We start from the raw sequence: 22,691 nt of genomic DNA, 5'->3' as shown, positions 1-22,691 counted from the left end.
AGCCCGACAGACACAGCGGGGAAAAATGACCTAAGGCACCTGGACACTGCGATCTCTACCTCCTACCAATTATTAAACGAACTCTACTTTCATTTTTGTAAATACTATTTCACCATATTCCCGCTCCCTTCACCGCCACATTTATTTCGATAATAACAGAACGGGCCAGGATCTGAGGATACTCAAGGCCAAATTGGCAACAGTGTAACTCATTCGTTAATTTAGTATATTGAATAGGATCAAAATGAAAAGAAAATAAAGTAAATGGGCTACACGAACTTACAGTAAACCTTTCACTTCTCCTTCGCAATATCTAAAACTTCCTAAAGTGAAATACTAAAGAGTGCAGAACACGGGCGTCCTGGTCATAATTGTGTGAAATTTCTATGGGAACCCCGAATGCCTACTCTGCTGCTGCTGCTGCTGCTGCTGCTGCAAAAAAGTCATCTCCCTTGCTAATTTCTAATAATTTACATCCGAGCAAACTGCATGTTGAATCTCCTCTGCATTCATCCTAGTACAATCGCATGCTTATTCATACTTCTTTTCTCACCTAAAACTGGTAAAATTTAAGGTATGGACGTAGACAAGCACACTCATCTCACAATTGCTGTGAATTTTAGGACTACTGTATTCCGATGATGGTTTCTGTTACAGCTTTCTGGATATTTGCATAAATATAGCCGGGTAGGCCTAATTGTTTAATGCTGTTGTGTAGTGACATCGGGATGAAACCACTTTCAGATATTACTTTTGGGGCAACGTTTACCCTGTTCATGTACCATAGCCTTTCCATTTCCTCTTTTATGTCGGCATATTTCTGTTATTTCCCTTACTGATATCTGTGCGTGTTTGGAATCGCTACATCAATTAATTGTTGATTCTGTATTATTATATCCGGACGAGTATCATGTATTATCCTATCTCTAATAACGGATCTGTCGTAATAAAATTACAGGGGTCTGACTGAGAAAATGAATCATGGTTGTACTTATGACAGGGTAAAGTAGCTTCCATTCGATTGCATTGTGCCGCAAGAGTTTGGTGAATGAAGCTCGCCACTTGAGTTTTCCTGTGTAAGCAATCAGATTGAATTAATCTGTTGCAAAATCCTGTAATATGTTGGAAAGTTCCTGGTTCATTTCGCATTTTGTGCATAATCGTCTTGAATTTGCTGCTGTTTTATTCTATATTTTGATATTTTTGTGCTAACCAATATTATTATCACAAGGCACCACTATGTTTCTGGGAAGATAATAAAACTTTGAACTAGGCGTTGGACGTTTCATTGTTGACACCTACTCTGTTCCGACCGTGGGTATGTCATCCATAGAATTTTGATCTACTTCTTTCCGTTGTGATTCTAAGTTCAGTGGTGTGCACTTTTTGCCAGAGGAGCACATGCCCTCATCCAGCTGAATCCTATTGTCGTTCATTAAATTATAAACTTCGAAGGTTTAATGTGAGTGGGAGAGAGGGGATGGAACTTTCCCCAAAACCTTATCTGAGTGTGTGCAGCTCCCTCACCATCTTCCTCCCTCCAGAGTGCACTGATCTTCTCCCTCTCCTCTCCCTCCCCACCACTCACCATCCTCTCACACCTCAGCTATCCTCCTCTCTGTCTCACTCCTCCATCTTCTCTTACTCTCATCATCCTACTCTGCTCCTTTCCCCCTCACCGAAATTCACCCCTCCCTCTCTTACTCTCCTCATTAGTACTCTCTCATTCTCCCCTTTCTGTCTAGAAAATCCCACCCGTTACTGACGGACACTGGATCTCGCCCGAGTTCATTCCAGGATAGTACAGAGAGAGGGAACGAGCGACCATGGAGAGACAGAGCCTGTGGAAGAGGAAGAGAGAGACTTGGTGAGAGAGTCGCGGTGACTGACGGAGGAGAGATGGGGAGGGAGAGGGGTGGGGTGATAAACGGAGAGGAGAGAAGTGGGGGAGAGAATGGCGGTAAAAGAGATAGATGTGGGTGAGAAATGAACACGAGCAAGAGACGAGAGGATGGAGGTGAAAGCAAGAAGGGAGAGAGAGGGAAGAGCGGGGGAGAGGGGGATGTAGAAGGAAGAGAAAGAGATGGAGGAGAGATGAAGAATGGGGGCAAAGAGACGTTGGGGAAGAGGTTCACGCTGTAATGGGGAGAAGCCCGGGGAGCAAGAAGGAGAAGCGGGAGAAGAGAGACAGAGGTGGGAAGAGAAAGACGGGAGAGAGGGACAGGTACGGTTGGAGTGAGAGACAGATATGGGGCAAAATGCCAGTGGAGGATAAAGGGCGTATGAAATGAGAGGGCCTGGGGGCGAGAGAAAAAAGGAAAGAGAGAGACAGGGTGGGGTGGGGGGTGAGACTGAGCGGAGAGAGAGGCTGGGGGGAAAGAGACGGGAAGAGAAAGAGTGAGGGGCAATGACTGCGGGGCGACTGACTGGGGCAGGCAGGGAATGGGGAGAGAGAGAGAGAAATGGGGAAGGGACAGAATCGGGCAGAGACTATCTACTGAGAGAGTCGGATGGAGAGAGAGATTGGGGAAAGCCAGAGCCTGGTGGAGAAAGAGAGAGAGGAACGAGAGGGAGGCTGGAAAGAGAGACTCAAGGAGTGAGTGACTGGGGAGAATGACAGACTGGAGAGATCGAAGGATATGTGGAAAAAGAGATTGGTGAGAGCGAGAGCCGACTAAGAGAAACAGGAAAAAAGAGAGTGGAAAGAGAGGCAGAGGGGGAAAGGAGACGTGCGATGGGGCGACAGAGAAAGGGACCGGGAAGGGAAAAGACTTGCAAAGAGATACTGGGTGAGGGAGAGAGAGAAAGGGTGGGGCGGAAGAGACACAGTGGAGGTAGAGAGTTGGGGGAGAGAGGCAACGCGAGTGACACCGGGGAGGACACAGGGCAAGAAGAGAGACGTGGTATGACAGACGTTGGGGAGCAAGCCGTGGAAGAGAAAAAGGGGAAAAAGAGTCGGAGGCGAGAGGGAGTCTGTGGCGAACGATACACGGCAGGGAGATAAAATGGGGGCGAGAAAGAGTCAGAGGGAAAATTACTGCGGAGCGACTGACTGGGGCACAGAGGGAATTGGGAGAGGGAGATGGGGAAGGGAGAGAATCGGAGAGAGACTATGAGAGAGGGTGGACGGGGAGTGAGGCTGTGGGAGATAGAGAGAGATTCTGGGAACATTGAGACATAGGGACCGGGGAGTGAGAGATTGCAGAGAGGGACAGTAAAGAGACAAGGGAGAGAAAATCTGAGAGAGCGTAACTCGATAGCTGAGGAGAGTGAAACTCGGAGAGTGGTGAGAGAGACCAGTGTGATATCAGAGAGACCGTGCGGGAGAAAGAGAGACCGGGGGAGATGGACGGGTCCACCGCTGGAAAAAAAAAGATTGGTGTCAAGATAGAGATCTGGGGCGTTGAGAGATTTTAGATGGACAGAGAGATCGGGATGGGGAGTCAAATTGGATTGGGGAAAGACTCGGAGGGGGAGTGCCCAGGGACGAGAGAGATTGGGGTGAAGAGTGGAGTGGCTTAGACAGAGAAGGAGAGAGAGAAAGAGAGAAAGAGAGAGAGAGAGAGAGAGAGAGAGGGGGGGGGGGGAGAGAGAGAGAGAGCCTGCGGCAGCGGGAGGCTAGAGACTGCACACAGAAACTGGAGGTCTAGAGAGTGACGGTGGAGAAAGAGAATGGCGGAGAGAGTCTGCAGTCGAGTGGCACGCGGCTTGTGTGGGTAGAGAGAGAGAGAGTCAGTAGGAGAGAGAGGCCAGTGTTGTGGAGATTCACTGTGCTTATGGGTTGGTACGGTTCTGAATCCGAAGGCGCCCTGGGGAGGGGAGGAAAGGATAGAGATTTACATCACCTTGGTTGGGCTGATCCATGGAGCCAGCAGATGCTGGAAGAATTTATCAGAGGCAACATAAAAACGGACCGTAAAAGCTTTTATAGATATGTAAAAAGGAAAAGACTGGTAAAGACAAATGTAGGTCCCCTACAGACAGAAACAGGTGAATTGATTATGGGGAGCAAGGACATGGCAGACCAATTGAATAATTACTTTGGTTCTGTCTTCACTGAGGAGGACATAAGTAATCTTCCAGAAATAGTAGGGGACAGAGGGTCCAGTGAGATGGAGGAACTGAGCGAAATACATGTTAGTAGGGAAGTAGTGTTAGGTAAATTGAAGGGATTGAAGGCAGATAAATCCCCAGGGCCAGATGGTCTGCATCCCAGGGTGCTTAAGGAAGTAGCCCAAGAAATAGTGGATGCATTAGTGATAATTTTTCAAAACTCGTTAGATTCTGGACTAGTTCGTGAGGATTGGAGGGTGGCTAATGTAACCCCACATTTTTGAAAAAAGGAGGGAGAGAGAAACCGGGGAATTATAGACCGGTTAGCCTAACGTCGGTGGTGGGGAAACTGCTGGAGTCAGTTATCAAAGATGTGATAACAGCACATTTGGAAAGCGGTGAAATGATCGGACAAAGTCAGCATGGATTTGTGAAAGGAAAATCATGTCTGACGAATCTCATAGAATTTTTTGAGGATGTAACTAGTAGAGTGGATAGGGGAGAACCAGTGGATGTGGTATATTTGGATTTTCAAAAGGCTTTTGACAAGGTCCCACACAGGAGATTAGTGTGCAAACTTAAAGCATGAATGCTGAATACTGTTTCCGTTGATGAAAATATTTTGCCAGAAGCTTTATCTGACTGTAGATGCATCGTCAGTAAATATTTAATGTCTGTTATTCCTCGTTCCCCTTCTGCACTAAATAGTGTTAAAATCTAAGCGAATTCGAATGTACATTTTTTCCTTAAAATTTGCCATTTCAATTTTTACTTTTCTGTTTTTACATTTCCAAATCATTTGCGGATCAAGATATTATGACAAAAGAATACGTTAATATGGGTGCAGTGAAAGTGTATGTTACGTTCACCAGCAACTTTTATGTGTGTTACCATTGTTGAATGTTTACTGTTGAGCTGCGTTTAACAGATTTTCTGAAGCCTTGAAGTATATTCTGTCAAAAGGTTTTCCCTTATGAAACTATGATCTATTTTCATTGATTTCTGCTGTGTTTTATATTGTATTAGCTCTATTGCACAATTCTTTATGTTAAGTGCTCAACACTCATCCAGTCCAAAGTTCATATTTATAACTTTCAAAAATAGTTCTGCTATTTGAATTAATTGTTCTCGCTTCACTAATGAAGGGGCAAATACTTTCAAATCAACCATGTATTGAAGGGATGTTAAAGTATAATCGACTTCATTGTTTCTGAATTAGGTGGTTGAGCCTCCATCGATTCTAGTGGTGACCATAACACGTCCATCCATAGGGAAGAGTGGATGGAGCGTCACGTCCAGGAACGATTGATGAAGGGTCAAATTCTACAAGAGCAATGGTTGTAGGGACACACAACCGGGAGACAAGGATGGTTAGTCACCTCACAGGGTTCAATCTGTGGAAGGGTAACTTCCATCGGCACCAATAGATGTCTGGTAACCCCATCCCATCCACAGGGATCAATGACGTTGGGTCATCCCCACCGGGCACGTTGGACTGATGGTCAACCGGCGAGGTCACTCACACAAGGAACATTGGATAGAGGTTCAACACCATACGGAACAATGGCTGAGGCTTCACCACCACCGGGAGCAATGAGGTTCCGTGCCACACACGGATGGACGTGTTATGGTCACCACTAGAATCGATGGAGGCTCAACCACCTAGTACAAGGGTTGGTTGGTCATACTTAACGGGAAGAAGGGCCACCACCATCAGACATTATAAGTATTAGAGAAGGGCTGTAATTTGTAAGCCCGCTTGGTTAAATACTTTATTAGGAATTTGAAGAGATTTGGCATGTCAACAAATACACTCAAAAACTTCTATAAGTATACCGTGGATAGCATTCTGTCAGGCTGCGTCACTGTCTGGTACGGAGGGGCTACAGCACAGGACCGAAAGAAGGTTGTAAATCTAGTCAGCTCCATCTTGGGTACTAGCCTACAAAGTACCCAGGATATCTTCAGGGAGCGGTGTCTCAGAAAGGCAGCATCCATTATTAAAGACCATCAGCACTCGGGGCATGCCCTTTTCTCACTGCTTACATCAAGTAGGAGATACAGAAGCCTGAAGGCATAGTCAGAGATTCAGGAACAGCTTCTTCCCCTCTGCCATCCGATTACTAAATGGACATTGAAGCTTTGGACACCACCTCACATTTTGTAATATACAGTATTTCTGTTTTTACACACTTTTAAAAATCTAATCAATATACGTAATTGATTTACTTCTTTATTAATTGTTTTATTTTATTTATTCTCTCTCTCTCTGCTAGATTATGTATTGCATTGAACTGTTGCCGCTAAGTTAACCAGGAGTTAGATGGCCCTTGTGGCTATGGGAGTCAGGGGGTATGGAGGGAAGGCTGGGGCAGGGTTCTGAGTTGGAGGATCAGCCATGATCATAATAAATGGCGGTGCAGGCTCGAAGGGCCGAATGGCCTACTCCTGCACCTATTTTCTCTGTTTCTATGTTTCTATGTAATTTCTTGTCGGTGATAATAAACCTGATTCTGATTCTATTGTTTTCAATTGTGGACGCAGAGTCACTGTATCTGGGGACTGAGGAGAAAGTGGAACCTCTCCATTGTCTCTGAGAGGACAGTGTGGGGGGAGGGTCACTGTTCCCGGAGATTGCAGGATGATGTCATTCACCCGAGACATTGACCTGGGGAATGATAATTCCGTCACGGATGGGAGCTGCATATACAGCGTCATGTCTCTCACCCCTCTCTCTCTCCACCTCTCCGTCTCTCAACCCTCTCTCTCTCCACCTCTTCGACTTTCACCCCTCTCTCCACCTCTCAGTCCCTCAACTCTCCCTCCTCTCTCTCTCTGTCTCTCTCACCTCGCCGTCTCTCACCCCTCTCTTTACCTCCCTCGGAATTCCCCCCACCTCTCTCTCGTACTCTCAACTCACAGCTTCTCTTCCACAATCTCCCGTCTCTGTCTCCAACCTCTCCTCCCTCTGCTCACCTTTGTCTTTCATCTCCCTTCCCCCTCTCCGTCTCTCACCCCTCTCTCACCCTTCTCCAACTCTCATCCATCTCCCTCACTCACCCCTTTCCCGCTCTCCGTCTCTCACCACTCTCCATCTCTATCCTCTCTCCATCTCACCTCTCTGCCGCCTGTTTTCCACCTCTCTCTGACGTTTCTCACCTCCTGCCACTCATGTTTCTTCCCTCCTCCACACCTCTCTCTACCCTCTGCCTTCCATCACTCTCTCTCTTCCATTATTGTCTCACCTCTCTCACCCCATTCTCTCACTAATCTCACCTGTCTGCCCGCTTCTCTTTGTCCATCTCTCTCCCATTCACCCGCTCTCTTCCTCACCCATGCCCAACTTCTCTTCTTCCCGTCTGTTTCCCGCCTCCGCCACCCCACACTCCTATTCCCAACCCTCCACTCTCTCTCCCTCACCTCTCTCCCACCCTCTGTCTCTCACCTCTCACTCTCTCCATTTCCCTCCCTCTCTCTCTCTACTCCTCTCTTCCCATCTGGCTCTCTCCCACTCCCATGTCCCTCCACCAAACACCATGTCTTCCTGTCTCCCTAACACAGAGTTCTGTAAGCGGGATCAGGGATGTTGTTGGTAAACTGCCTGGTCTCTCTGGTGATGACCGTGCTCACGGCCATCGTCAACTGCAGGAACATCGAGCGCTGAACCGCACAGCCACGAGTGGTGTGGGATCTTCCTGTGCAGGGGGTGCAAATGGCGAGGGATGGGAGATAGGTAGGACAAATGAGAGTAGGGGGAGATGAAAAGAGGTTGGGAAGTGACAGAAGGTAGCAAGAGAGCAGAGAGGTAGAGAGAGAGATGGGGACAGAGGGGAGAAAGGAAAAAAGGGTGGGGAGAGGGGGTGGATTGAGAAGGATAGGGTGGGGGAGAGGGGGAAGAGAGGAGCGTGGGACAGAGAGGCTGAGGGAGTGGGTCATGGATGAGACTGGTGCGATGATGGTTTTACTCGTCTCGTCTCCTCTCCTCACCTTCTCTTTCTCCCATCCCCTCCTCAATCTGATCCCTCCCTCCCCCACCCTGCAGAAAATGGTGGTGATCCACGCTAACCAGCCCGCACTGCCAGACCTCGCTTTCATCTTCTCCAGCAAGCCCGCGCCCACTCCTGCCTTTGACGGGCCCCAGGGACATGTTCTCCAATCCACGGGACACCCTGAAGGATTCGGGCCGACCGACCTGTGGAGGGTAGCATAGAAACATAGAAAACTTGCCTTAGAAATTCCTAGGGTTACCCACCTCTATTTTTCTAAGCTCCAAGTACCTATCCAAAAGTCTCTTAAAAGACTCCATCGTTATCGGCCTCTACCACCGTTGCCCGCAGCCCATTCCACGCACTAGGAAAAAAAGAAAAATCGAGGCTGGATTTTGGAGAGAGGGGTTGGGGTAGGGTTAGCTTCTTCTCGTAGCCACATCCTTCCCTGTGGGTACCCCCAGTTCCAGCTCCCCTGGTATGAGTCGTCCTCTCTCACTCTCGCTATCCCGTCACTCCTGAAACACAAACACGAGGAATTCTGCAGATGCTGGAAATTCAAGCAACACACATCAAAGTTGCTGGTGAACGCAGCAGGCCAGGCAGCATCTCTAGGAAGAGGTACAGTCGATGTTTCGGGCCGAGACGTTGACTGTACCTCTTCCTAGAGATGCTACCTGGCCTGTTGCGTTCACCAGCAACTTTGATGTGTGCCTCCTGAAACACTCCGCTCTCTGTTCCCCTTCTCTCCCCACTCGGTCCGCCCATTTCATCCTGCTTGGCGGCCATATTTGTGACCGGTACCATGGGTAACGGCTCTCCCAGCATCGCCAAATGAGTCGCACCCTTTTGATCACCGTCCATCTACAGTTCATTCAATCTCAAAATCCCACCCTACCTCTCCTTTCCCTTGCTACCCGCTCTCATAATTCTCCAGTTAACCGTTTGCCGACAGCCATTTTATAACAGGGTGTGACTCTCGCTCTCATTTCCTCCAACATTAAGTGTGTCACTCCCTCAAACTCACCATCTTGTCATCCTCCTTCCCATCCCATTACTCGCAAACCACTTTTCTTCCCCCACCCGCACCCCCCTTTTCTCTCCCCACCACCTCGTTGTGCATCTTATGCTGCTTGGCTGCCATTTTGCGCCTCTCCTCATCGCCCTCTCTCTCTCTCACCGAGTAAGGCACTCCCCTACACACCCCATCCTGTTCCACCCCAACCTGCCCTCCCTCCCCGTCCCATTACTTCCCCTCCGGCCCCGTCACTTCCTCTTCCTCCTCGTCCCATCACTCCTCCTCATCCCGTCTTTATCTTATCCGTATCGGCCACCAGTTTGTGACAGGAACTTTTGCCCCTCTCCTTTTCGTCACCTATTGAGTCAGTGACTTTGCCACGCTCACCGTCTCATCAGTCCACTCCTCGTCCCATCACTCTTCCTCCCAAACCCTCACCTCTCCTCCCCAAAACCCACATGTATATGTGTGTGTGAATATCTGATATATATAAACTAGTTTATTCAATGACAGAATTATGAGAATTAAAACATATACACATTACCCAAGACTATATAAACACAAATTAAAATACTGTTACTACAATCAATAACACACTTGATCCCGAGATTGCACCATGGGCACCGTATGTTCCTTTGCCGGAGTCTGTGTGTCACAGTGGCCATTGTAAATCAGTGTCTCACACCATCCCTGGTGGCCACATTTACCAAGGATTCGCCCATTTTAAATCAGCGCGTCCCTCCCTCTCTTGTGCTCACTTCTACCAAAGCCATCATTCCCTCCCCAGCAGACATTTCAAGTGAAACGTCGGCCATTTGAAGTCAACGTGTCCTTCACTCCTTTTCTGCCGCTCACTTTAACCAAGGCGTCGCTCCCTCCTTGGTGCCCGTTTCAACCCGGCCGAACGGGGTCTCCTTCACTCAGCACATCTCTCCCTTTCTCTCAACAACATTAACGATGGTGACGGCCGTTTTCAATCGGCGTCTCACCCTCTCCCTTCCCAGCGCTCACTTTAAACAAGGTATCTCTGACCCTAAACTGCCCCGTCAGACAGTTTAAGCGAAGTCAGAGCATCACTCTCATTTTGCATCGACTCATTACCCCCTCTCTCTTCTCAATGTGTCACTATCTCCATTTTGGCATCTTACCGGTGCGTCCCTCCCTCCCTGCTGGCCTTCTGAATTTTTTCCATCACTCTCTCCCTGTCGGCCATTGTAACAAAGGTATCAGGGACTATTTCAGGTCAGGCCGCCACTCCCTCTGACTTGTCAGCGTGTTGCTCACTTCCTGTCATCCCTCCCTGGTGACCATTTTCAATGCGCGTCCTTCCCTCCCTGGTGACAATGTTATGTCGGCGGGTCACTCTCGCCCTGGTGAGAATTTTATATTCTGGCTTTAATCCAGAATCCTATTTTTAAATCAGCACATAACCCCCACCCCCGCAATAATTTTCAATCAGAGCGTCATCCTCACCCTGTGGGTCATTTTATCTCTGCCTGTAACTCCCACTCTCACTCTCTTGTCAGTGTATCACTCCCTCCCTGCCGGCCATGAGAGACAAGGTGACCACGGCCATCTTAATTCTGCCCCTCCCTGGCGCCCATTGTCACTCAGCCCATCAATTTCTCCCCAGAGACCATTTTCAGTCAAGCTTTCACTCCCTCCCGAGTGACAATTGTGAATGCTCTGTCGTTCCCTCCCTATTCACCATTTTCAATCAGGAGCCCTTGCAGGACAGACACTCGTGACCACCCTCCACTCGACTGAACAAACTGTTTATCACAAATGAAATAAATATATCACAATAGAGACCGGTCCGACATCCTCATCTCTAGATCCTGTGAGTTATTACTCCAAGTGACGTGGAGGGAGGATGATACAGACACCAGGAAACGTGTGTGGTAATACCTCATCTTCGATTTTATCCTTGGCTACCTCTGGACCCAAGAAATCCAATGTGATTGTTAACCACAGAGGTTCTAATATCCACTGCCCCTGTCCGCCCCCTCACACCCTCGCCCGCTCCATGCATCCTGTCATTACAGTACTTCTCTTCCTATCTCTCTGACCTCCTCTACAGAGATTCGTGTGTGTGGGGGGGGCTGGGAAGGGGAGTCCCTGTGCTACAAGCTGAGAGTGTCCTCACTAATCCATTTCAACTCGAGAATTTAGCTGATATATCTAACTCTACAGAGAGCTTTTCTCCATGTCTGCGCAAGAGAGGGCGGGATTGGACAGCACAGAGAGAGCTTCACTCTGGGGAGAAGGCAGAAGATGGGGGCCGAGAGGAAGATTGGATCAGTTGTGTCTGACCCCAGGAGTGTGTGTTGGGACAGTCAGGGCTCCAGACAGTCCTTCCAGCTGAGGTGACACTTCACCTGTCAGTCAGCTGGCGTGATATACTGCATCTGGTGCTCCCAATGCGGCCTTCTATATATTGGTGAGACCTGACTCAGACTGGGAGATCATTTTGCTGAACACCTACGCTCTGTCCGCCAGAGAAAGCAGGATCTCCCAGTGGCCACACATTTTAATTCCACACCCCATTCCCATATGCCAATCCATGGCCTCCTCTACTGTAAAGATGAAGCCACACTCAGGTTGGAGGAACAACACCTTATATTCCATCTGGGTAGCCTCCAACCTGATGGCATGAACATTGATTTTTCTAACTTCCGTTAATGGCCCTCCTCCCCTTCTTACCCCATCCCTTATTTATTATTTCCCTTTTTTTCCTCTCTCTCTCTGTCCCTCTCACAATAGCTCCTTGCCTGCTCTCCATCTTCCTCTGGGCTCCCCTCCCCCTTTCTTTCTCCCTAGGCTTCCCGTCCCATGATCATCTCCTATCTCCAATCTGGTACCCCTTTTGTCAATCACCTGTCCAGCTCTTGGCTTCATCCCTCCCCCTCCTGTCTTCTCCTATCATTTTGGATCTCCTCCTCCCCCTCCCACTTTCAAATCTCTTACTATCTCTTCTTTCAGTTAGTCCTGACGAAGGATCCCGGCCCGAAACGTTGACTGTACTTCTTCCTATAGATGCTGCCGGACCTGCTGCATTCCGCCAGCATTTTGTGTGTGTTGCTTGAATTTCCAGCATCTGCAGATGTTCTCGTGTTTCCGGTTATAAAAATCACACTTCAGGGCGGTGACCAAGAAGGCTGCAGATCCAGGGTCACTGCCGAGTGATCTGACAATTTAACAGACTGCCGAATGCACCGTCCTCAGCAAAGGGAGCAAAAGGATTCTCTCCCGGGATAATCCCACCCTGGCACACTGGTGTCCCAGACTCTAACCCAGCCCCCGGGATCTTCCTGTCTGTGTAATTACCCGGGGTGTCACGTGAGGAGTCTCTAACCCCCACATCCGGTAGAAGCTGCACCGATGGGCAGGAGGCGGAAATACATCACTGTGGGACCGCATCCGACGTCACAGAGGGCGAGACTGGAGCCAGTTCCGTTAGGACGGCTGAGAATTAAACCTGGCACGCGGCCATTAAAGGTAAGGGCAGGAGTTAAAGAAAGAGTTAAAAGGGAGGGCGGGGAATCGGCCAAAATGTCCCTATCCCGCGGTTGGGGATACTCACATGGTCACTGTGGTCTGAGTCTGGTTTCCATCAGAGATATCAGTTGATTCATCCGGAACCCACTGAACCGATTCCCCGCCAGCCTGAAACAAATGGAGGAATAAAGATGAACTAAACAGATTACACAACAGTGTCAGTAACAGGGGACCGGGGTTAATGTTTCAACAACACTCACAGACAAATATCACCAGAAAACCCACGGATCCACTGATATTTTATCACATTGAACATCAACACAAACACTCACTGGATCCACTTCAGATTTGGGTGGGTTCCTGTCAGGTGGAGGAGAGCAGAGACAGATCCGTCTGTCAGCCAGTTTGATCCCAGGTTCAGCTTCGTCAGTAATGGTTTTGTACTGAGAGCGGAGACGAGATGCTTGACACCAGAATCTGTGAGACCGACTCTCTCCAGCCTGGAGATGAGAGAGAGTGAGGGTGAAGGACACAGAGAGACAGGAGACAGTACAAATCCCCAGTGTTTATCAGTAACACAATTACTGATCACATTAATGTTCAGTGTCAGACACTCAGTGACAGCAAACACAATCTCCCACAGTCTGGTACTTACTCCAGTTTCTGTATTTTACACTCAGAGTTTCTCAGAGCCGCAGACACCAGTTTCACTCCTGAATCTCCCAGTTCATTATAACCCAGGTCCAGCTCTGTCAGTGATAGGTTTGTACTGAGAGCGGAGATGAGATCCTCGGCACCAGAGTTTGTGAGACCGACACCCCTCAGCCTGGAGATGAGAGAGAGAGTGAGGGTGGAGGACACAGAGAGACAGGAGATGGTACAAATCCCCAGTGTTTATCAACACAATTACTGATCACATTGATGTTCAGTGTCAGACACCCAGTGACAGCAAACACACTCTCTCACAGTCTGGTACTTACTCCAGTTTCTGTATTTTACACTCCGGGTTCATCAGAGCTGCAGACACCAGTTTCACTCCTGAATCTCCCAGTTTATTCAGCCCAAGTCTAAACAAAAATGGACAAATTGATAAAGGGAGACGGGAAAGAGAGATCCCACAGGAGGAAGGGGGACGGGGAGGAGGAGAAATCCCACAGGGGGAAGTGGGATGGAGACGAGCGATGCCACAGGGGGAAGGGAGATGGGGGCAAGAAATCCAAGAGGAAGAAGGAGGACAGAGGAGTGATTGCATCGGACGAAGGGGGATGGCATTTTTCACAATTCTTCAGTTGTATTTACTTCAGTTTTACCCAAATTCTTTTACATTGAAACAACACAATGGGACAGTTTCCATGTTCAGAGTGAGAGTTAAATCAAGTTACCTCAACTGCTGGCACTTGTGCAGCCCGGGTCCCAGCCGCTGGATTCCTTCACCCTGAATGCGGCATTCCCCCAGATCGAACTGTTCTATTGTCTGACAGAGTCCGATGGCATGAGACAGGATCGCGCAGTCAACTGGGGTCAGTGTCATTCCACTGAATGAAAGTGTTTTCACAGATCCCAGTGTATCCTGAGCCAGTCCACGATTCTGAGACTCAAACAGGTAGTGCAATGTGTTCAGGAGGCTCCTTTTACCAGCTTCACTCTTCGCGTTTTCACTGTGGCGTTCAACCTCCTCCCTCACCCAGTCAATCACCCGGCAGGTAGTTTGATGAGGAAATGGACCCAGAAACTCCTCCAGGCCCCGAGCTGTCATTGGGGAGGAGAGACCAGCAATAAAACGGAGAAATACCTCAAATCGCCCATCTGTAGTGTTGTGGGCTTCAGTGAGGAATTCACGGATATCCCTGGGATGCACAGTCAGGAATTGTGCGACTGCAGCTACAAACTCTTGGATGGTGAGGTGTGGGAATGTGTACACCACGCTCTGGGCAGAATCTTCTCTCTCCAAAAGCTCCATCAGGAACCCAGACAGGAACTGGGAATGCTGCAGATTGTCGTTGATCAAATCGCCCTCTGTAAATACAATCTTCTTCTCAGACACTCCTGTGAAGGCCATCTCACCAAGGTTAATTAACACATCCCGGGGGTTCTCAATCTCACGGCCGTGGTTTTTCAGGATGTTGTAAATATAGTAGGAGTATAGTTGGGTGATGGTCTTGGGAACTCGCTGTGGGTCCCTGACTCTTTGTGTGAAGAAGGGGCCCAGTGCCAGAGCGAGGATCCAGCAGTAGGAGGGGTTGTAGCTCATGGTGTACAGGATCTCGTTCTCCTTCACGTGTTTGAAAACGTCTGTTGCCACTGCCTGATCTTCAAAATGCCTGATGAAATATTCCTTCCGTTCCTCACCAACAAATCCCAGGATTTCAGCCCAGATACCAATCTCTGCCTTTTCCAATAAATGTAACGCAGTGGGACGGGTGGTCACCAGCACAGAACACCCTGGGAGCAGCTTGTGCTGGATTAAACTGTACACAATGTCAGACACCTTGCACTTGAATTCAGGATCTGTGCATGTGGACTGAGGTTCTGTGTATCTCCGACTGTCAGCAAAATCAATTTTGTCATTGAATTCATCCAAGCCATCAAATATAAACAGCAATCCCTCTGGGTTCTTCCAGACCTCTCTCAAGATATTCCCAAAGTATGGATACTGATCCAAAATCAGTTCCTTCAGGTTTATTCGACAGTTAATACTGTTTAAATCACGGAATTTGAAGCTGAAGATAAACTGGAATTGTTCATATATTTTCCCCGTGGCCCAGTCATAAACAATCTTTTGTACCATTGTTGTTTTCCCTATCCCCGCGACTCCAGCCACTGCTGCTGAACTCCCAGATTTGGATTTACTCCGGGAAAAGCTACTCTGGAACAACTGATCAGTCCGGATTTTTTCCAGCTCTCCGCGGAGATGAATTTCTCTCCACTCCTCATGGTCTCTGCCTCTTGCCAGCAGCTCATGTTCCACCAGTGTCCGATCTCGAAGAGTAGAAATGACCGTGAGCTCAGCGTATCGATCAACCAGCTGGAAAACCTTCACCTTCTCCTTCATCAGGATCGTGTTCACTGTCAGTGTTTCGGTTTGTGCCCGCAGAGTCTCCTTGTGTTTCTGTTGAACATCTTCCATGGGAACAGAGAACATTGTCAAAATGTTAAATGGCTCAACTGTCAAAGAATATTGTAACTGCATTTCAACATTCAGTGTTTGAGATCACATGAATTAATTCAAAGCTTCCATGGATATTAGGACAGAAAGTAAAATTCTGTTCACAGACACTGGAACTGAGAGTGATGGATGTCCCAGAAACTGTCCAATCCTCGTATTCTGGTACTAGTTATTTGTGATGGTGAACATTCCCCTGATATCCTATTGCAATCCTGACTGCACTCCATTACAACAACATTTCACTATCTTTAAAGCATTGTTTGCATCATTAACAGACGATGTTAACATTGATCAGGGTCGACCATGGATGCTGTATCCCAGCTGACTAGATACGCAAGCCAGGTCACTCTTCCATTGGTTAACTTTCTTCTTTTATGATAGTTTCTTCATTTTTATGGATTCTGCTTTCATTTCCATTCAGTGATGTGTACCCTTTATCAGAATTGCATATGATTGTACGGAGTGCTGAATCCTCCCTGCATTGATGAAAATTGATCCTTAGAGCTTAAGTGTGGACTTTAGCAAAGGCAAGATGAGGGAACACAACACACCAGTCCTCATAGAGGGATCTGATGTGGACAAAGTGGGCAATTTCAAATTCCTGGCTGTCAATATCTCCGAGTATCTGACCTGGACCCAATATATCGATGCAGCTACAAAGAAGGCACAACAGTGACTATATTTCATCTGGAGTTTCCAACATCACTCGAATATTTCTACAGATGTAACTTGGGGAGCATTGTAACTGGCTGCATCACCGTCTGGTTCATGGGGACTACTGCAGAAGATCCAAGTAAGACACACACTCAACGATTCAGGAACAACTTCTCCTCTGCCATCCAGTTTCTGAATGGACATTGAACCCATTGATAGTGACTTACTAACCTCTTTTTTTATTTCTATACAACTTATTTAATTTAATATTTTGTAGAATCGCACAGACATGCATTGCTATATATGCTATATATGGTTTCTTTGGAAATTAGTTCCATTACTGTATTTGAATTGTTTTAGCTTTACTGATGCAAGAGCAACTAATTTCCGATCATCCCTGTATAGCTGTGTCAAAGTATAGTTCACTTTTTTTTCTGATTTGATACCTGATTTTTGTCCGTTTCAGTAAATTAGAAAGCGAGTTCAAAACTAAACAAAACCATAGTGGGCTCAGTGAGTTGCTCTGGAAATCCTCCATTTATTTTGATAACAGTGGTTGTTCCTCTGTGGTTGTTAATAGGGTGATTATCGTACGCCAATGCTTCATCAGATACTGCAGAAATTTCACAAAGATCGGGTGCATCTTGTATATATTAGGAACTTCTCTTTAACACGTGAGGGACAGAAACAAATGGTTTCTGATAGACAGTATAATTTTGAAAGATTTCTGATTTCCCCAGGGCTTGCTGTAGAATTACAAAATCTATTTACAGTTGCTCCTTAAATCTGTTCATACCCAAACAGTATTCTTACTGCTCTTCTGTATGTCTATTGTGGTTATCTAAGTGAGTGGTTATTAGTTACGAGATGCACAATGTTACACTTTTATATATATAATTGTCTTATTATTAAGAAGCCAATAATATCATATTAGGTGACCATTCAATAGTCTTATAAATGCAGAATTAAAGCTGTCCTTGAGGCTGGTGGTACATACCTTCAAGCCTTTTATGTCTTCTGCCCCATGGGAGTATGAAAGAGAACATTTGAGATGGGTTAGGGTTCAGCAGCAAGGCTTTGGGCAGGGGATGTAGAGTCTTCTTAACTTGACTGGAGTTCTTCCAGGAGGTGACAAAAGTGATGGATTAAGTTACATATGGATATTGTCTGCTTGGATATTAGTTGGGTGTTTGACAAGATCCCACATGGGAGACTCAAGCAGAAAATTAACATGTTTGAGAACTGTGTGAATTGTCCTGGCTGCTGGGGACCCATACTGGGAGAAATTTCTTTCGCTGGCGGTTGGTGAATCTGTGAAATTATTGTCATAGACGGGTGATGAAGACAAGTCATTGAGTATATTTAAAATGCAGGTTGATATGTTCCTGGTTCGGAAGAGTGTCAACGTTTACTGGGATAATGGGGTAGAGAGGAATTGAAGATCAAATTCACTAAGCCGAATGGCTTAATTCTGCTCCTAGATCTTATGGTTTTAGGGAGCATCTGGAGTATTGTATTCACTTCTGATTGTCCTGCTCTTGGAAGGATTGGAGAGGATGCAGAACAGGTTCATCAGGGTGTTGCCTGGATTTGGCGGCATTTGCTACAAGTAGAGTAGCTTGATAAACTTGGTTTGTTTACTCTGGAGTTGGAATAGAGATCTGACAGAAGTGTACAAGATTGAGAGATACAAGTTTAGGTACACAGCGTGTATTTTGTTGTTTTTTTTTCCCCCACATCTGACTGGTGTCTAGTATCAGAGAGCATTTGGTTAGGGTGAGAAGGGGTAAATTTACAGCACGTGGGTAGTTGTTTCACATTGTAGTGGGGCCTGGAGTTTACTGCTTGGGTCATGTCGGAGGCAACTATGATATAGATTCTCCTAGATATACACATGAAATATGCAGTAAATGCAAGGGTATGGTCAATAATATAAAAGGGGATACCAAAGTATTTTTTTCCTTTCCCAGATATATAAAGAGTAAAAAAAAGTGAGAGGGTCAATATCGGACTGCTGAAAAATGATGTTGTAGATGCAGTAATGGGAGAAAAGGAAATAGCAGACAAACTCTGTGGAAGTCACTAGCAGAATTACAAACTGTAAAGAGCATCAGCGGACAGAATTGAGTGTAGCTGCTATTATGAAGGAGAAGATGCTTCGGAATCCAAAAGGTCTGAAGATAAAAAAAAAGTCACCTGGACTGGGTCATACAGTGTATCAGGAGCCTGCCTGGGGTGTGTAGGCATTCCCAGAGCATTAGGACCCGGAGTGAGGGCTTCACCAGAACCAACAGCTGGATTAATAGAAAAATACATTGTAGAATATTCAGGCTGCAACGAGAGATTCCCTGAATTGTAACCTGAACCAGAGATCAGCGAATGATTAATGGTGAATTTTGATTACCAGGTTCTACCAAGTCACAGTCTAACATCTGAGATGTGGTTTGAACTGAGCATTTCATCACTCACCTATCAGATGAGGGGGTAAGTCAGATAACCCTTGGGCGATGTTCATGTATTCTTGTGGATCAGGACCTGTTTAAATCAAAAAAATGTTCATGAAAACAGAGATATAATAATTAAAATAACTAAAATGTTTATTTCAATGTGCCGTTGTGTTCAGTACATGTTTTTAACATACCGAGCTCCTGTATTTCCCTCAGTATTCTGTCCAACTTCGGTAACTCAGTCCTCCATGTCACAAAGGATTCCCACATCGCCCTCCGGGCCCGGGAGCCTTTGCCCATCACCAAACTAAGGAAGAGTGTGGAACTCTCTGTCCGGTTTCCCTTCTCTGTCAGTGCAGTGACTTTCTATAAAAGGAAAGCAGTGAATTTATTGTGGAGCAGACAGACAGACATGTGGAGGAAAATATCTGTTCATGGCCCCAGTAGCTTCAGAACAGATGCAATCACTGGGCTGCTGCCTCATCCTCCCTGGGTTTAGTCATTAACAGAGAAACAGTAACTGAAGGAAATTCTAAATCAATATTGTGTAAGAATAACAACTTACTGATGCTCTGCAGTATATTTAATGTGATTTATTATTTGTCCATCAATGTGCAATATTACAACAAAAAGATGTGACAACAAGAACGGAAGAGGGAGAGAATGAGAGAGCAAAAAAAATGGATGGCAGGCATCACTGAATTGTGGCTAAAAGGAGATCCCAGTTGGGTGCTTACATCTATGAATAAATACTTAATCGAAAGGATAGGCAGGTAGGTGAAAGGATTGGGTTGACTCCGTTCTCATAGAAAAATAAAAGTCCTCATAAAGAGGTGATATCGGATTGGACAATGTAGATGTTAAGAAACTGCATAGGAAAAATGACCCTGATGGAACAGTAACCAGGACATGGGCTACAAATTCCAGTGGGAGAGAGAAGAGGCATGTAAAGAGATCAATGTTAAAATAGTCATGGGGAATTTCAATATGCAGGTAGCTTTGGAAAATCAGGTCAGTGCTGAATCCCAAGTGAGGGAATTTATAGAATGCCTGTGAGATTGTGTAACCAAGTTTCCATCAAACTCAATATATAAGTTTGCTGATGACACAACAATTGTAGGCCGTATCTCAGGTAATGATGAGTTTCAGTACAGAGAGGAAATTACGGACCTGGTGGCATGGTGCGAAGACAATAATCTATCCCTCAACATCAGCAAGACGAAGGAATTGGTTGTTGACTTCAGAAGGAGTAGCGGACCGCACGACCCAAGTTACATCGGTGGGGCGCAAGTGGAACAGTCAAAAGCTTTAAGTTCTCGGGGTCAATATCACAAATGACCTGACTTGGTCCAACCAAGCAGAGTTCACTGCCAAGAAGACCGACCAGCGCCTTTAATTCCTGAGAAAACTAAAGAAATTTGGCCTGTCCCCTAAAACCCTCACTAATTTTTATAGATGCACCGTAGAAAGCATTCTTCTAAGGTGCATCACAACCTGGTATGGAAGTTGTTCTGTCCAAGACCGGAAGAAGCAGCAGAAGATCGTGAACACGGCGCAGCACATCACACAAACCAATCTTCCATCCTTGGACTCACTTTACACCGCGCACTGTCGGAGCAGTGCTGCCAGGATAATCAAGGACACGACCCACCCAGCCAACACACTTTTCGTCCCTCTTTCTTCCGGGAGAAGGCTCAGGAGCTTGAAGACTCGTACGGCCAGGTTTGGGAACAGCTTCTTCCCAACTGTGATAAGACTGCTGAACGGATCCTGACCTGGATCTGGACCGTAAACCCCAAATATCCGGACCTGCCTCTCGGTTTTTTTTGCACTACCTTACTCACCATTTTTTCTATTTTCTATTTGTGATTTATAATTTAAATATTTACTATCGATTTGTAATCCAGGGAGCGGGAAGCGCAGAAACAAATATCGTTGTGATGATTGTACGTTCTAGTATCAATCGTTTGGCGACAATAAAGTATAAAGTATAGAGATGGCTTTTGAGAGAAGCCTATGGTTGAGTCCACTATAAGGCGGATCTGGATTCGGTAATGTGTATTGCACCAGATTTGACTGGGGAGTTTCAGCTAAAAAAACCCTTAAGAGGCAATGATCATAAAATAGCAGAACTCACACTGCAGTTTGAGAGGGAGAAGGTAAAAGTTAGAGGTATCTGTATTACAGTGGAATAAGGGAATTACAGAGGCATGAGAGAACAGCTGGGCAAAAATAAATTGGAAGAGGACACTAGCAGAGGCAACAGCAAAGCAGAAATGGATGAAGATTCTGGGAGAGATTCGGAAGGTGCAGGTAGAGGTCGATAATCCCAAAGATGGAAATTTATACCAAAGGGAAGATGATCAACCGTGGCTGATGAGGAAGTCAATGCCAGCACAAAAGCAAAGGAAAGGGCATAGAATATAGCAAAATATCGTGGAAAGCTGGAGGACTGGGAAGCTTTTACTAACCAGCAGAAAACAACTAAAAAGCCGTAAGTAGAGAGAATATGAAATATGAAGGTAGGCTAGCTAATAATGTAAAATGGCTCACGAAAAGATTTGTCTGATATATATGCTCTTTTAGGACAACCTATTGATTTTTGGAGTCATAAGATATCAGCTTTGTGCGTGGTAGTTCATGTCTAACCAATCTTAAAGTTTTTCCAGGAAGTTACCAGGGAAGTTGATGAATGGATGGAAGTGGGTGTTGTCTACATGAACCTCAGCACGGCATTTGACAACGTACCGCAAAGGAGGATGGGAAAGATAGTTCAGTTGCTCAGCATTCAAGGTAAACCGGTAAAGTGGATTAGACATTGGCTTTTTGGAAGAAGACAGAGAGTGGTTATAGACTGCTGCAGCTCTGACTGGGACTTTGCAACACGTACAGTGCCACATGGATCGGTGTTGGGTCTGTTGTTGTGTGTCATCTATATGAACGATCTGGATAAAAATGTGGTTAACTGAATCAGCAAATTTGCAGATGACACCAAGTGTGGGAACACGTAGTGGAGAGTGAAGAAGACTACCAAAGCTTGCAGTGGTGTCTAAATCAGCTGAGAAATGGGCTGAAAAACCGGCAGAGGCAATTTGATGAAGACAAGTGCGACGTGTTGAACTTTCCAATGACCAAACAGGGTCGGTCTTATACTGTGACCGGTAGGGCACTGAAGCGTGTGGTAGAACAAAGAGACCTTGGAATACAGGTCCATAATTCATTAACAGTGGCAGCAAAGATAGTTAGATCGGAAAGAAAGTATTTGGCACACTAGCCTTCATAAATGAAAATATTGAGTACAGGAGGTGAGATATGATGTTGAACATGTATAAAACGTTGGTGAGGCCTAGTTTTCAGTATTGTGTACAGATCCGATCACCTACTTAGAGGACAGATGTAAAGAATGTTGGAAGAGTACAGAGAAAACTTACAAGGATGTTGCCGGGACTGGAGGACCTGAGGTACAAGAACAGATTGAACAGGTTAGGACTTTATGCCTTGGGACGTAGATGATTAAAGGGTGATTTGATAGAGGTCGGGAAGTCAGACGGAGACCAGACCAGCTGTGGTTGGCAGGTTTCCCTCCCTCAAGTACGGCAGTGAAGCCAGTTGGCCCAATTTACAATCTGACAGTTTAATATTCATCCTGAATTAATGAGCTGAGGTGAATTTGACAGACAGTCCTGATGAGATGTGAAATCAGTTTTAGACTGAATGTCTGTTCAACAGCCCAGATATGCAGCCACTGCTCCTATAACACACTGATAAATACAGCAGGCGTGAGAGGAAAAGGTGACACTGAACCTGTCGTTCCCAGTGCTCCCCACCTTAACAGCTGAGACCAGATCTACCAGTGACAAGTCAGAGAT

At 46.3% G+C, this 22,691-nt stretch overlaps 1 protein-coding gene across 12 annotated transcripts in view; it reads right to left on the bottom strand.

Moving 5' to 3' along the window:
• Window positions 1–1,765: 1,765 nt before the first annotated feature.
• Window positions 1,766–22,691, bottom strand: part of LOC140206967 (NACHT, LRR and PYD domains-containing protein 3-like) — a 34,338-nt gene continuing 13,412 nt past the window's right edge. For 9 of the 12 annotated variants that reach the window (XM_072275269.1, XM_072275273.1, XM_072275270.1 and 6 more), the window contains 8 exons: window positions 19,017–19,188; window positions 18,845–18,910; window positions 13,938–15,675; window positions 13,536–13,622; window positions 13,211–13,381; window positions 12,888–13,055; window positions 12,641–12,723; window positions 6,274–8,245 (listed from right to left, as the gene is read on the bottom strand). In XM_072275269.1, the coding sequence (XP_072131370.1) occupies window positions 12,645–12,723; window positions 12,888–13,055; window positions 13,211–13,381; window positions 13,536–13,622; window positions 13,938–15,675; window positions 18,845–18,910; window positions 19,017–19,188 (2,481 nt within the window). In that variant the 3' untranslated portion in view covers window positions 6,274–8,245; window positions 12,641–12,644. The other 3 variants (XR_011888444.1, XM_072275267.1, XM_072275268.1) reach the window with 3 other exon arrangements.

The sequence above is a fragment of the Mobula birostris genome, chromosome 13 (genome assembly GCF_030028105.1).
Source record: "Mobula birostris isolate sMobBir1 chromosome 13, sMobBir1.hap1, whole genome shotgun sequence".
In the NCBI taxonomy this organism is placed as follows: domain Eukaryota; kingdom Metazoa; phylum Chordata; class Chondrichthyes; order Myliobatiformes; family Myliobatidae; genus Mobula; species Mobula birostris.
This window is presented reverse-complemented; position numbering and strand designations above follow the sequence as displayed.